Raw genomic sequence first — 15,173 nt, 5'->3', positions numbered from 1 at the left:
ACGAAGGTCCCGCGCGCTGAGCCATCCGAAAGTAACCGCGCGCGCAGGGAGGATGCGCTTTCAGTCGCCCGCACAACGGAGATAAACGGGACGTTGCGTGATCAAGATGACAGAGGGAGATGGAAAAAGGCTAAACAAAGTTCGAAGGGCTTTACGTTTACTGCTGCAAGTCGGAAGCGAGGGTGCGGCGAGAGAGCGAAAGCAGCAACGTGTCACTCTTTTCGGAGAGGCAGCGGCACGTGCGCCTGAACATGACGCGCCGTAGCAGGCACACCAACAGAAGAAAAATAAAAACCTTCAAACCAGCGGAGATGGCAGAACAACCCTTGAACCCATAACCACACGCGCGAGACGCATGATACAGCGAACACGGAGCCACCGCACCACTCAGCAAAGAGAAAGTGGGGAGTGGCAGTCGCGCCGTACTCTTCAATACATGGAGTAACACAGGTTGGGGCGAATATACGAACTTGTAGAAAGAGTCAACAGATAGCGTGGCCAATTCAGGAGCGCCAGCTTTGCGCTCTGGCGCGAAATTTTGAACGCACGATAGAGAATGTACCGGTACGTCAGTGACACCGTGGGGGGGGAAGCGCGATGACGTACCGGTACGTCCGTGACAGCGAAAGGGTTAAGCCATGCGGCACACATAAACAAATGCATCAAGATTTATATAAGACAAAAAAAAATTTTTTTTTTTCACAAGACATGTGGTTGCAGGTGGAGTCACGCAAATTTTGGCAACAAGTATACAACAAGTTGTATACTTGTTGTCATTGTCATCGTGCTTCATCAGTTGCAACGTTGTAAAAAGCAGCGACAAGCTAAAGCTAGCGGCACCATAGTATGCTTATTTCTACATTTCACTAGCCTTGAAAACAGATAAACTTGTAAATTCACGTTTATTGTTTCATTATTACCCTAAAATTGCTCACTTCAGAAGACGCTGTTATCGACATCATCGGGTCATATGTCATTAAATTTGTATGTGTGGCAGCTCCGCCGAAAAATATGTCATTCAGGAACTTAAGGCCTTAACTACTGAATGCTATTTTCTGTGCCCGTGTGGCACAGGTATTTGCATCCCATCTCCAGGATATGGAGATGCGATGTAAATACCTCAAATGCATTTTGTGTGCATGCTAGGTGTTTATCTGGCCCTAGTTGGAAATATTACTTTTGTGTTCCAGATGCACCAAAGGACGACGGTGGTGCACCTGTTACTCAGTATTGCTTGCAAATGGATTCAGGAAAAGGTATGTTTAAAGCTCCCTTGCCTTAAAAAAAACCTTGGAATATGCATTAGTTTGCTCTGAAATGTTAAGCTGAATGTTTAATATAAATCAAATGCTTAAGTTTTGCTAGGGCAGTCCTGAAATTTGATTTTGGTCTGTGTGTTTTTGGCCAACAGTGGTAGATCAATAGCAAGTACCTTGCTGTAGCCAAGGTTTTATTAAAGAACTGTGTGATCTGCCTGAATTCAGCCATGCACTGTTTTAATTATGCTTGGAACTATTCTTTTTAACCACATAAGCAAGCAGAAGTTTCTCTTCCCAACTGGAGCCACAATTGCCTCTTGTTGGCTCAACCACCTTCTCTTGTTTGTGCAGGATTTGATGCAGTCTATACTGGTTCAGAGAGGGAAGCCACATGTTCTGGCTTGGAACCTGGCTCGTCATACAGGCTCAGAGTGAACTGCACCAGTTGTGGAGGTACCAGTGATGTAAGTGCCAGTGATTTTTTTTTTTTCAATATGCTAGTGTTGCCTGTTCTGTACTGTACAGTAACACCGGTCCGGATTTGAAAAGAACTAGGGAGCTTTTAACTTATAATACAGAGTGTGCATGCACCATTTTGTTGCTTAATTGAAAAGGTGAAAGCAAATTATGAAATAAAGCATGCTTTCTTTTTTTGTGCTCTAGGCGATACCTGGCAATTCTTGAAGTACAGTCAATGACCGATATTTTGGGCGCCCGATTTTTTCGGACATTTACAATTCAGACGCCTTCGTGGCTCCGTTACGTACCCCATAGACCTATTGTGTGAGGACATCTGAAATTTTGGATGCTGATACCCTTTGCCATGCGATTTTTCAGACTTTTTGCCGTGACCGCAAGTCCAAAACAGTATTAATTGAAGCCACCGCTGCTGCCATTTTGATTCTCGTAGAATCGAACCAGCACTCTCGCAAGCCGATCCTCTGGCAGCCATAGTTTTGTGTTGTTGTTAGGCCTAGCTGCTTCGACAATCGCTATCAAGCTTTGATCCTGGTGTTCGGTGCTGTGTTTTTCAATTCAAGGATTTGCTACTGTCAGCAATGGCGCTGACTCTGCGTTGGCACCGACTCTGCAATTGCCATCCTTACGATTGCTAGTTATTGAAAGTCAACTTTGTCATAATACAATAGTGTTAGGCGGTCAAGCATACCAACAGCTCAAAGGAGCTACCGTCACGGGACATAAAATGTGTTGCTTATTTATACACACGTGCAGCTGCCATCTCCTATCACGTTTCGAGCACCGAGACGCCTAAAGCGTTTCATAATGCCGGTTTTCAAAAATCAGCTTCGCCGCAATATAGCAGTCAAGCATATGTAATATATTGTGGCAAAGAATGCCAAGAGTGCAAAAGGGCCACTGACGTGGTTCATAAAATATGTATCTAATTATGGCCGTGTGCACTTATAATCTCCTGTCGTAGTACAAGCACCGAGATGCCTAATAATTGCACTGGCAGGCCTGTAAAGCCATTTCGCACGTGGCTGTGGCGATTTGAGCCCTTGAGGGCAGTTAAAGGCATGCATTCATGTTTTTGGCTGCCCAACATTTCGTACACTTTCGCGGTCCCTGAGAGTCCTAAAAATCGGATGTTCACTGTATACTGCATTCAGAGCACCGTGCGTGTGTAGTGGGGCCACTTGTGCAATGTGGTAATGTAGGTAGGTAGCAAAATCCTTCTATTCTTCTGTCTCATCTCACGCTGTCTATAAGCTGCATTTGGGAAATCTGGTGCTGTGATTGTTTAAGCCACACTGTTTTTTGTAATGAAAATGACCAGACTATTGTTGTGGGACAAGTTGTGTAATTTGCAGAAGTTATGTAAGGACAACAGAGTGTGACAATGTTTTAGAAGTGTAGGCACAGTATTTATTTGTGGCTGTACATGTCTAAAAAGCAACTTTTACTTTTTGTTTCAGTTTTCGGAGGTGTCTACTGTCGTAACGGCAGCTCTCTGCCCTGGAATATGCGACCCTCCCCGGCTTCATGGGAAACCCAAAGCCATTTCAGCGCATCTGCGTTGGGGTAAGCGTACCGTTTGCATTTTACTTACATAATGGCATACTTATGCCAGACTAGCCTCTGTTTATCAGACGACTCGCCGTGGTTGCTTAATGGCTTTGGCGTTGCGCTGTTATGCACAAGGTCGCGGGATCAAATTCCAGTCATGGGAGCTGGATTTCAGCAGTGGGGCAAAATGCAGAAACACCCTTGCACCCTGCATTGAGTGCATGTTAAAGGCACACTAAAGAGAAAAATGACTTTTTATATCAGTATATTACCCTTCCACAATCCCAAAGACACCACTCTTTACCGTGAAAAGACAGTAAGCTGAGGGGGGAAAAAAAAAAAAAAACTCAAGATGGGTGGTGACATCTCCATGCAGTTCCCGCACCAGCTCACTGCGATGTCATGGATTTTGACAGCATCTGCTAGGGCCAAGTTAATACTTTAGGGGTAAATAATGACTACATTGTGTTCTAAAAGAGCCAAAGACTGGATACGGCAAATTTTGTGAACTTTTACTGCGGCAGCAGGGACCAAATACAAAAATATACTTTGAAAGGCTACATAGATGGGACTTGGTTATAACTATGATGTAAAAGCAAAGGTATTTTACATAATTTCTTCACATACAAGAACTACTTTCACCCTGATTGTTTACTGGGTAACTGTGATGGAAACAACCTGCCATTTCCGTTGGGCCCAGGATCCTTTTAATAACGACACGGCAGGCGGGAGCTTCTTACATGCAACACAGACTTTTTATAGACACACTAACATGATACAGACGATTTACATACACGCAGACTAGAATTCTGAAGTCGTTTGTACTTCTCTATAAAGATGTGCCTAGCACTCATGCATCACGACTCGCTGGTGTGCGTCGTCGTTGCAGTGACCATGACAATTGTTGTTGCGTAGTGCGTTGTCTTGAAGACAGCTGCTGTGTTGCTTGCAAGGGCCACGTCTTATGCAACGTCATGGTTGTGACGTGGAAGTAGGGAAACAGCAGGCCGGCAGAACACCAGGCCACTGCTGTAGCTGGCCTGTAACGCCTGCCCTGTAACGCCTCGGCTGCTAGAACGTCAAGCTCAGTCGGCAGGCAGGTAGCTCAGGCGCTCCGGTGCCCAGCAGGAAGCACTGCACAAGGCCGCTAGTGCACAGGAGAGCTCAGCCACGAGCGGGATCTCCGATCCCGCTCGTGGTCCGCAAAGTAGCAGGACACCCAGTCGCTGGTCATCAAGCCTTGAACCGCCGTTCTGCGAGCTGCCCTTCGAGACTTCCGCTCCCTCTCATGCTCTGCGTGCTCTGCGCACCGCTTCGTTGTTGGTGGCACGTGGTCTTCCTCCGCAATCACCATCACCAATTCTCTTCTTGTTGTTGCCACAACACAATCATCATTCTAAGCTGGTCTTGTCACCGCCACATGCCACTATCCACATCATCACAGTAACTAACCTTCACTTCAAAGAAATGTTTTGGTATTCACGAACTGTGGGTCAGATGTAGTAACCATTGAAGCTGCAGCCTTGCATCCCAGGTTTTTTATTCCCCTTAATCTTTTAGAGCACTAACAGTCCCATACTTGACATGCTGTTTTAGTTACTATTGATTAGTATTAAAAGCACAAAAGAAATCTAGCATGAGAGGCTAATTAAACGTCTGGTTGGTCGTGCCCAAATGCAGGAGCAGCATCGTCAACGGGTGGTGCCGCTGTGACGGCATACGAGCTCCAGGTGTCGGAGGAAGATGACAGCCAGTCACGAGTGGCTTACCGAGGCCCCGACATGGATTGCACGGTGGCAGGCCTCTTACCAGGCTGCACCTATCTGTTCCGTGTGCGGGCAGTCAACTCGGTTGGGGTGAGTGGTATCAGTGTGGCATGTTCATGTACTTACAGAGTGCAAAAACATTCTTATGGTCACCGCACCCTCCGTGTCAGTTTTGCGCTGCATGTAAAGGTGAACACTTGCCAATCTGCCGCACTTTCACCATCCTTCACTGAAGGAGATCTGCGAGGTGGAGATAGATTTAGATTTGTGAAGTTGATAATTGTTGCTCAACTGTAACTGCGACTTTCACAATCATGAAGTAATATTGGAGATTCTTGCAGGACTCTTTTCGTGAATCAGTGTTCCTACACTTCCACTTTCAGATTATGTCGTCCTTTGCTGCCAAAAGAGAGTGTATCAGTATACAGTGCCACAGAAATGTTGTGGTGCCACGTTTGATCTCAAGATTTGAAATTTTTCTTCAGTATCGTGCATTTTTCTTCTGCATGTTATTCTTTGGGGGCGTTCTTTCTTTCCTTTTTTTCCCCAGGAATTGGAATCAAAAGTAAAGCTACATTTTGCCTAACATTGGCACTGCATGGCAAGGCTAGTGTTGTTAAAATTTGGCTATAATGTCCTGCTCTTGAGCACGAGATTTCAGAGTCGATTCCTGGACACCGCAGCTGCATTTTCAATACGGGTGCAATGCAAGAACATTCTTGTCCCATACTTTGGGTGCACGTTCATGTATCCCAGGTGGTAAAATTTACTCCAGAGCCCTATACTACAGCATTCCTCATAGCCCATTGTGCAGCTTTCGTGCATTGTTGTTGAAATGTTAATATTAAATTAAAGGGCCCACCCCTGGAAGTGGATGCATCAGGGCAGGAGAAGGATAAAGTAAATTGTTCTTGCATCATGTGAAGACAGGAGGGATAACTGGAATATGAAGTGCACTAAACCTCATAATATTACTTTGTGTTGTTGAAGGTAAAAGAAAATATTGTTCTTGACATTATGCATGCGCACAGCAGCTCACTATCTCGCACTTCTTTTTTTTTTGTTATATGTAAAACTGTGCCAATAATATTGACATTTGATGTATCGAATATTGTCAATAAACATGTATGTAATGCAGTTCCCTCTTGTATCACTGTGGCATGATTATCTGACCTCCCTTTCAATTTCTCATTTGCCAAGGCGGGGCCCTGGTCGGAGCCTCTGCAGGCACAGAGTGGTGCGGGTGCCCCGGACACACCAGCCAATCTGGCTGTCCAGGTGAAAGGTGCAACCTGTGCTGCAGTCTCGTGGGATGAAGCGGTCTGCCACGGAGCTCCGGTCTCGGAGTATCAGCTCGAGTGTCGTCGTGCTGGCGGGGAAGAGGATGCTGCCTACGTGCAAGTGTATGCTGGACGCAACACCCACTACGAAGCACGCAGCCTTGAGCCAGCCTCCACTTACTGCTTCCGCGTCATGGTAAGTTGTTCCCCCTCCTGTGTCATGATGACTCATTTGGATTCATTGTTGACCTGCAGTGCACACAAAAGATGGAACGACACAGTCGTGGAGTTAACAAGCGCTGAAAACTGCCTGTGTCCTTCTGCCTTCGTGCGTGCTACAGTTCAACAATGCTTCGTTACCAACTTTCATTTCTATTGAAACTCGGCTGTATTTGAATCTTGGCAGCAATGGATGCATTCAGACAGCGCATAATGCAGAGATGTTCATGCATCGAGGTTTCAGCATATGTTGAAGAAATAGTGTTGGAAAAAATAATTCTAGGCCTCTGTAGGGTATTACAACCAGGCAGGGTTAGGGCTAGATGACTTTTTTTATTTTTTCCTTAGCAAGACGAAAACTTGCCCCAGCATGAATGAGGATACAGGCAAGAGTGGTCACAGCGCCTAGCTCTCTTGATGCTTTGTTCCATGCTGAAATTAAAAAGTGTGGTCATCACTGACACTACTACTACCATAGAAAAATTGACTGTCTGCCACTATGGCACCAAAATTCAGTGGCACCAAAATTGATGGTGCCGCTATTGATGGTCAAACCCGCAACCATTGGTGGAAGTTGAACCTACAACCTTTGGTGGTACTTGAGGCGAAGTTAATTAAGGTATAATTACGAGAGTTAAGGCACTCAGGCCCACAACCTTTGGTGAATAAAGGTTAAAAGTAGGCAACTAGGCAAAGTAGGTCAATTAGGGTAGGCATTGATCGCTCAGAGACTGAAATGTCTATTAAATGACCGTGGACATAGTTAAACCTGATAAATGGGCATCTTGAGTTCTGGCGGGATGTTCACACTCTGCAGTCGCTGGAGATTTGAGATTTGTACATTGCTGCAATAGGCCACATTTAAAGGAGGATATAAAGGGGGCTTGATTATTGCTTTGATGCCCAGCTGTGGTAGAGGTTCTTCATTGCGGCCTCTCTCATGGCCCAGGTGTTACTTTGGGACTCAATCAATCAATCAATCTACCTACCTACTGCAGGAAAGAGGGATCATATCAAGACTGTTTATAGTAAAACACTCGCTTGTCTCTCTGTACAATAGCTCTGTTGCCTTGTGGTTGTTCACAGGCTTGCAGCAGCGCTGGTTCGAGCACCTTCTCTGACCCGGTAGAGTGCAGCACGCCTGCTGGTGTCCCTGGACCTGTCGGGCCTCTGACTTGTGTCAGGGGTCCCACCAGCCTTGAAGTGTCCTGGTCTGCGTCTGCATGCCATGGTGCTGACATCACCCACTATCTGGTCGAAGTCTGCGAAGGATTACCAGTGCACAGTCAGGCACAGGCACCAAGCCCAATGACATCGACGCCTGTGACGCACACTACTGAGGGCACCCAGATTCTGCTCACAGATTTGCAACCAGAAACGAACTACAGGTAAGGGACGTGGTGTGTCCTTGCAGTGGTGCCTTATATAGTGCAGATTACAGATTTGCAGAACTTAGGAGTTCTAAGTGAACAATTTTAATTCAGAAAGGATGTTTATCGGCCAATCATACTACTTATTTGCAGGTTATTTTCTTTTACTAACATAGCTACCGTAAAAACCGGACTATAGGTCGGACCGGAATATAGGTCGATCCCCCAACTAACGAATTCTAAAAATGAAAAAAAGATCTTTTTCAGTGGCAAAAGTACCGAAAGACATGACACCCTTACCTAGAAACAAATGCGACTCAGCGGGTTGCACAATGGTGACAGTATTTATTTAAATGCTGCTCGCATGTGCACCTGGCCAAGTTTTTAGCGGTATCGCGCGACCATCGACCCGCGTGCTTTGTCAACACCGTATTAACGGCGCTGAGCAGCGAAACAAAAGAGATACGCGCATTCGCTATTTCGCCGCTCCGCGCCGTGATAAGGTGCTGACAAACACGCGGGTCGACGGTCGCGCTATACTGTTAAAAATTCGTCGGGTGTACAGTACACAGAAGTGCACGAAGTCCGCAAGCGCTACTCCGAATCAGAGCGACACCTTTGGTCAGAGTCGGATGATGAGTGCGTCTCGCTGCCCAGTCGATAGGCGCGTGCGATCTCTACCGCTTTCAAACGAATGCATTCGACAACAGGCAGCGATCTTACACGCAGCTCTCAGACGGACTCCGCAACCATGCCTTACAGTTCTGCAGTCCGCTGCGATCCAGCCATGAAATGACGTTTTCTTTTGGTTGCTGCAAGTCGTAATACATTGCTTTTGCCTCCGCCACTACCGAATGCTCTTCGTGGATACTCCAAGTTCGCGCTGTGCCGACAGGTTGCCATGGGCTTCCGCGTACTCAATCGCCTTTTTCTTGAAGGCGACGGTGAATTGACGTCGGCTTCCGCTCAGTTTGAAACAAAATGAAAAAGCAGCCTTTAAATAATATAACTTTGCGACAGTGGAAACGCAAAGTACCGGTGCCACAATGTCGCCACGCCGCGCTGCTGCTGATGGCGATGGCGGCTGTTTACTTCATCCACCCATTGTTGCAAGACTTCCGTAGTTTTTCCGCCAATGTCCGATATTTAAGTCGAGGGTCGACTTTTCGCTATGGTTTTTGAAAAAAAGTTCGATCTATATACCGGTTTTTATGGTAAAAGAGTAGTGAAAGTGTATTTTTGCATTCTCTCCTTTGCATCTTGCCTTGCATATTAATGATAGTATGGCAGTGCTTACTGGTGTCATGAAACGAAACCATACTTTAAGTAAACCTTGTTGTCCTTAGAAGCTCATATGTCAAACAGGACACATTTCTACTCATACTTTTGTTGGAAGTGTTGTGGTGTGTTGGCATGTACAGTAGACATTGGTCATTTGTTTATGTCGACGAAGCTGAACGTTCTCAGGTTTATTATTTTTTTACCATATTTGTTTCACTTGGCAAAAGAAAGCAATAAATTTTGCAGCGCTACTCTATCGCTCCAAGAAGCTTAAAATAGTATTTTTCTGTTCTAATTGGCTCATGTTTTTAGGTGTAAACTAGCCTGCACACTCTACAGACAAAGGACAGGTACTCTGGGAAGGCACAGGATGGTTGCAAGTACTAGTGCCTATATTGTGTCTTTTTGTCTAAAGTCTGGGCTTGTTTGAGACTACCAACAGGTTCAACCAAATGCTACTGTTGCAGGGTGCGGGTGCAGGCTGTGAACGCAGTCGGCGCGGGCCCCCTGAGCAGCCCCGCATTGCGCACAAGCACGCAGGCACTGCCACCACCTGCACCAACCCTCGAGTGCCTCTCGACTGGGCACAACAGCATGCGGTTGCGCTGGACCGACCACCAGGCAGCACGAGATGTGCTCCACTACACGCTCGACATGGAAGTCAAGCCTGGCATGTGAGTAGTCCTTTCTGCCAGTCGCATTTTAATTGCCGCTAGGCAAGTTAGATTGGCACAAGCCACGCATTCTGGGCAGGTTGGTTCTTGTTTGACGTGTACCTCTCCCAGCGCCATTTAGTTCTGTCTGCAGAAAATTGACTTTCAGTACATTTCTTATATTTTCAAACTTGATTTATAGTTTATAGCTGCAGAACAGATTAAAGATTTGAATTTCTAGCAAGTTTTGTGACTGCGTATATGAACTTCGTACCTTAATTTTTAAAAATGCCTCAGGTACCGAAATATAGTCTATACTATAGTCTCGCAAGCTGTTGACAGCACAGTCAAAGGAAGCAGTCTCGGAATGCACTTCTGATAGAAGCGATGCACATTGTGCTGTGTTGCTGCCAGTACCTGCGCCAGATAGTGGAGCTGCGATGCCAGGCTGGGTCAATATTTTTCACCAAGGAAACATGGGTCCCCACATGCCACATGTGTAGTTGGAGGTCATAAAGCTTGTCGACGACGTAAACACAGACGGGGACCGATACCATGTGGACTGCACTGCTGAAGCTGCTGGCCACCTCATTGTGCGCTGACTACCCTACCCTACCATGCCATCTGAATGCTATAGAGCTTGTTTGGAGCGACATCAAGGGCTTTGTGGCGAGTGCAAACAAGACATTTAAGCTTCAAGACATGGAGCCCCTGGTTTGGAAAGGCATCATGCAAGTGACTGCTGAGAAGTGGAAGAGCTGTGTGGAGCATGTTCTCAAGAGAAAGATGTGATGAGAAAACAAGACCACATCATCAACGACATTGTTGACCATGGTCCATCTGTTGTAATCAACCTGGAGGACAAAACAATTGGCAGTGCTGATTTGAGTTGTGATGAGGACGATGAGATGTGAACTCCTCCTGCAGGCTAGTGGGATCATTACATGTGTGCATACAAGTCAGGATCATTCAGCACTGTCGCTGTGAGAGTTGCGAAAGTGTTAACGAGAAAACCCAAACTATTGGGTTGGAAAACAAACTTTTTGATTGATTGATTGATTGATTGATTGATTGATTGATTGATTGATTGATTGATTGATTGATTTCGCCTCCATCGACATACGGCTGCCCCGGCTTGTATTGGAACCAGCTTGCTTGGGCAATAACCACACTGAAGTAAATACAGTCGATCCTGGACATATCGAACTCGAAGAGGATCGCGAAATAGTTCGATATAACGGTAATTCAAAATATAAAATATGCATGTCAAAAGCTTCTCTAACTCCACACATCTCAAGGCAGTTTCCCGATGTCGTGACTGAAGGGGAATTCACCGATCTGTGCCTCCAAGGCGCGTAAAAAAAACAAAGAACACAGCACCATGACCAGAGCACTTTATTTTGTAAGAAAAAAAATCTGTGACCTTTGTTTGCTTTTTCTTCTGCACCATCAAATTCACTAAGCTGTCCTCAAGCTTGTTCAGTGTCCAAATGAGAAAGGCCAACTCCTTCCATGGTGCCACAACAGCAGTGAATGATGCTGAAAGCTGATGCAAGTTCAGCTGCAGTGCATGGTGGTTGGTCCTCTTCGTCGGAACCTTTGCCGCTGCTCGAGTCTGCGTCCTCGCCACCCATGATGTCAGCCACAATCTCCGCATCAGCGCGATCCGCTACAGCTTGCATGCCATCGTCAGCGCTGACGAAATCTCATGCTGTAACGCCGCCTGGGATGGCGCCTGGGAATGCCGAGAGCTCGCGAAATTCACTGTCCAGGCATCCAGCGTCATCATCTTCACTGTCAAGACATCCGTCGTCTGCAGCTACCACAAAGGCTGCTTTGCGGAAGCAGTTCACAATTGTGCTTCACGTCGTTCCAAGTACCTGCCAGCATTTGAATGGCTCCGAGGAGGTCCACCTTGAGTTCGATTCCTAATTGAAGGTTGATTAGGAGCCTCTGCACCAGTCGACGTCTGTACCCAACCTTAACGTTTTCCTTAACGTTTAAACCTTAACGTTGTTAAACGTTTTCACAATGCCTTGGTCAAAAGGCTGAAGTTTTTCCGTTGTTTGGCGGCAGAAACTTGAGGGTGATCTGCTTTAATGGGCAGACGACATGATGGGCCGAGCAATTCTCAAGAAGAAGACAGGCTTTGCGGCCAGACTTCTCCAGTTCGGCATCCCACGCCTGTAGCCACTCAACGAAAAAATTGCGTGTCATCCAAGCTTTCTTATTGGGCGTGTATCGAACCGGGGAGGCCTTTCGCATTCTTAAAGCAGCGTGGCGACCTGCTCTTTCCGATAACAAATGGCCGTAGTTGGCTTGACCCATCCATATTTGCAGTAAGCAAAATCGATACGTGCACTTTGCTGTTCTTTCCACCATGGCATGTAGTGCTCTTCAGATGCAGTCTTGTTTGGCAGCATTTGCCAAAACAGTGCCGTCTCATCTGCGTTGAATATTTGCGACGGCGAAAAGCTGCCGGAAATATTTGGCCATTCTTTGGACAACCACTTCTCTATGTGACTTGTGCTAGTCGCCTCGCTTTCGCCTGAAAGGGTCTTTCCGACGATTCTGTAGCATTCCTTAAATCGCTGCTGCCAACCAGTGCCACCAGTGAAGCTTTCTTCTCCGAAGGCCACAGCAAACTATTTGGCCTTCTCCATGAGCATTGGGACGTCAACAGGTATGTCCTTGGCACGTGTCTCCAAAAACCAGGCATGCAATGCCTTCTCGACCTTGTCAAAGGGTGGGATGCGCTACAACACGCTCCATGGCGTCTGGACTGCACTGCCTTCAGCTTAACATCGGCTTTGTTCTTGAGGATCGTACTCGGGGTGTTGCAAGGAGTTCCGAATGCCACGGTGACCGACAACTTTTTCTCGCCAGCCTCCACCCGTCTAATGATGTCCGCCTTTGTTGAAAAATCCAAATTCTTGAGTTTTTTTGCGGCCGTGCCTCCGGAACATGTGCCAAAAGCGGAAAGAAAAACGCAGTGCACCACACGAGTCTCAATCCTTCATGTTGGCCTCGTGAATAAAAGGAACAAAGGGAATCGAAAGACGCACCGCTCCGCGTCTCTGCACTACCACCAGCCCAAGCTGCACTGACCTCGTTCATCTCGCTGCGCTAGCGGTGTCGGCCAACCAAAACACAGGAAACGGGCGCCTGCGGTTGGCGTGGTTTCTTCCTCCCACATGCCTTTCACACCCAATGGCACTCGAAGTGCTCCTCGTCACGTGCCTTTTACCCACACGCTCTTTTCTCAGAGTGCGGGGCCGCGCGCGTGAGATCGCAGGAACTTCGCGAGATCACCGTCAGGAGAAGCGCACTTGCGGGGGTGGGATGTGATGGGAGAAGCGCACTTGCAGGGTTGGGGTATGGTGGGAGAAGCGCACTTGTCGGGGCGCAGCTCAGCACAGAGTTCGATACATCGATATGCCGGTGCACAGGAGTTCTATATACGTGAATAGCGCTATACTTTTGCATGGGATTCTCAAGGGGATTTTTCAACTGTTCGATATAAGCAATAATTTGATATATCCGGGTTCGATATATCCGGGTTCGATATATCCGGGATCGACTGTATTTGTATATACTGAGACACGCAAGGGCTGGGGCAAGTGAGCCCAAGACCCGCGATGAGGAGTCACGGTTCTCGGAGGCCAAGCGTGGGATCAACAGTAATTGAATGAGCGGAGAAGAGGGGCCGTGAGTGCAGGGAAGACAGTGACAGGAGTGAGTGAGTGTGCGGGAAGAGAGGGGGAATGGGGAGACTCGGGAGTGTGGTCGTATGGTGTGCATGGTTATCGTGCGAAAATAAATGTCAAATTCGGAACGAGCGTGTGGCGTGTCGTTGAGCGTGACAATACATGTGGCGGAAATATTGAAAAAATAACTTGTGAAAACACATGAAAAGAACTGATACGAACAGGTGGCGATAAAGAGTCAGGCCAGTCCCTTTGGAACGGACGTCTGCCCATCCAAAAACAAACAAAAAAGATCAAGAAGATGCAGAGCACCACCTGCTACAAAAATAAAAACCTAAATTACACCTTTTTTCACATAGATGGAGCCACCTGTCAAATTCACGGTGGGGTGACAGGCGTCTAGTAACACAATTATGTAGTGTGCTCTATCATGATTGGCTCAGTGTGCCCCTACCTTCCACAATGCTGTCAAAAGCTTGCGAGTTGGAGTGTAGTGTTTCAGATGCTGTGCGCTTGGGAAAACGGCCACCCAGTTGAGAAATTTTCTAGGAACGCATGCAACAAAACTTGCTGAAAAATTTTGGATTGCAAATATGCTCTGCTGCTGCTTGTATTGAATGACACTGAACACAAAGGGAATGTGTTGAACCTAAATGTTGATCAGAGAATTAATTGGCTCCTGAAGAAGACATGCTAAAATGTACTGTACTGCCTCTTTTGGGGAAGTAATGAGAATGAAACTGTAGCTGAGCAGGTGCTGTTCTTCTCTTCGCAGCTTCGCGATGCTATACCAGGGGCCCAGCCGCTCATACAAAGCTCTGCGGCTCCAGGAGAACCAAGCTTATAGGTTCCGTGTTCGTGCTTCTAGCGATGCTGGAGACGGGCCCTACTCGGAACCTTACACCTTCACGACAAGCCGTGCTGTGCCACCTGCCGTCAGAGGTGTGTAACATCATCAGTAACAGTTTACCACAGCTCGATTTTACCAATTTACAAACCAATTCACAAACCAATTTACCAAACCAATTTTACATATTTTGGGATTCCTTGACACATACACTTGAATCTCGTTGATACGTTCTAGGGGAGGGGTGGGGGGGGGGAATGCGAGGAAAAACCTAATAACCGGAAAAATGTAGAACTTGCAGTCACTAGAGAGTATGGCAGACTCAACTTGTAATTGACATCTACATAACGCGAAGTGTTGATCGAATCGTTGCAATGAGAGAGACAGAGGCACTTTGAGCTAATGCTGCTCAAGTGGCCCAAGATACGCATAGTCGTTATTGTGGCTTCAGCAAGCTTACATTTGCGCTCTTCGAAGTTGGCCTCGTCAATGGCACATACCGCAAACGCACCCCTATCTGCCTTCTCCTCCTAGTGCTAGCATCTCTTCCTCACGTGCATGCGTGTGCCGGGCTTGCGCTGCATCTTGGAGGTACTCTCTCCGTGGCAAGTGCAAAGAGAGCTGAAATAGTTGTTGCCTGCGTGCGCATTTTGTTGTTCCCGTACGTCTACTGCTGGCGGTCGTGTAAACGTAAGTTTCCGACATTGTGACTGCAAGTTCGTGGTCATCAAGTAAGATCTGTTGATGTTTGCCTGACTGCACG

General features: G+C 46.9%; 1 protein-coding gene across 3 annotated transcripts in view; it reads left to right on the top strand.

The window, feature by feature from the left end:
* LOC135899997 (fibronectin type-III domain-containing protein 3A-like) overlaps positions 1-15,173 on the top strand; it is a 91,977-nt gene that overhangs the window by 63,762 nt on the left and 13,042 nt on the right. For all 3 annotated transcript variants that reach the window (XM_065429530.2, XM_065429453.2, XM_065429585.1), the window contains exons 18-25: positions 1,191-1,256; positions 1,611-1,723; positions 3,197-3,302; positions 4,968-5,143; positions 6,254-6,529; positions 7,639-7,940; positions 9,671-9,877; positions 14,339-14,505. In XM_065429530.2, the coding sequence (XP_065285602.1) occupies positions 1,191-1,256; positions 1,611-1,723; positions 3,197-3,302; positions 4,968-5,143; positions 6,254-6,529; positions 7,639-7,940; positions 9,671-9,877; positions 14,339-14,505 (1,413 nt within the window). The remainder of the gene's footprint in view (positions 1-1,190; positions 1,257-1,610; positions 1,724-3,196; positions 3,303-4,967; positions 5,144-6,253; positions 6,530-7,638; positions 7,941-9,670; positions 9,878-14,338; positions 14,506-15,173) is intronic.

The sequence above is a fragment of the Dermacentor albipictus genome, chromosome 1 (assembly GCF_038994185.2).
Source record: "Dermacentor albipictus isolate Rhodes 1998 colony chromosome 1, USDA_Dalb.pri_finalv2, whole genome shotgun sequence".
NCBI classification, from domain to species: domain Eukaryota; kingdom Metazoa; phylum Arthropoda; class Arachnida; order Ixodida; family Ixodidae; genus Dermacentor; species Dermacentor albipictus.
The sequence above is the reverse complement of the archived record's forward strand: the minus strand, read 5'-3'. Positions and strand labels throughout refer to the sequence as shown.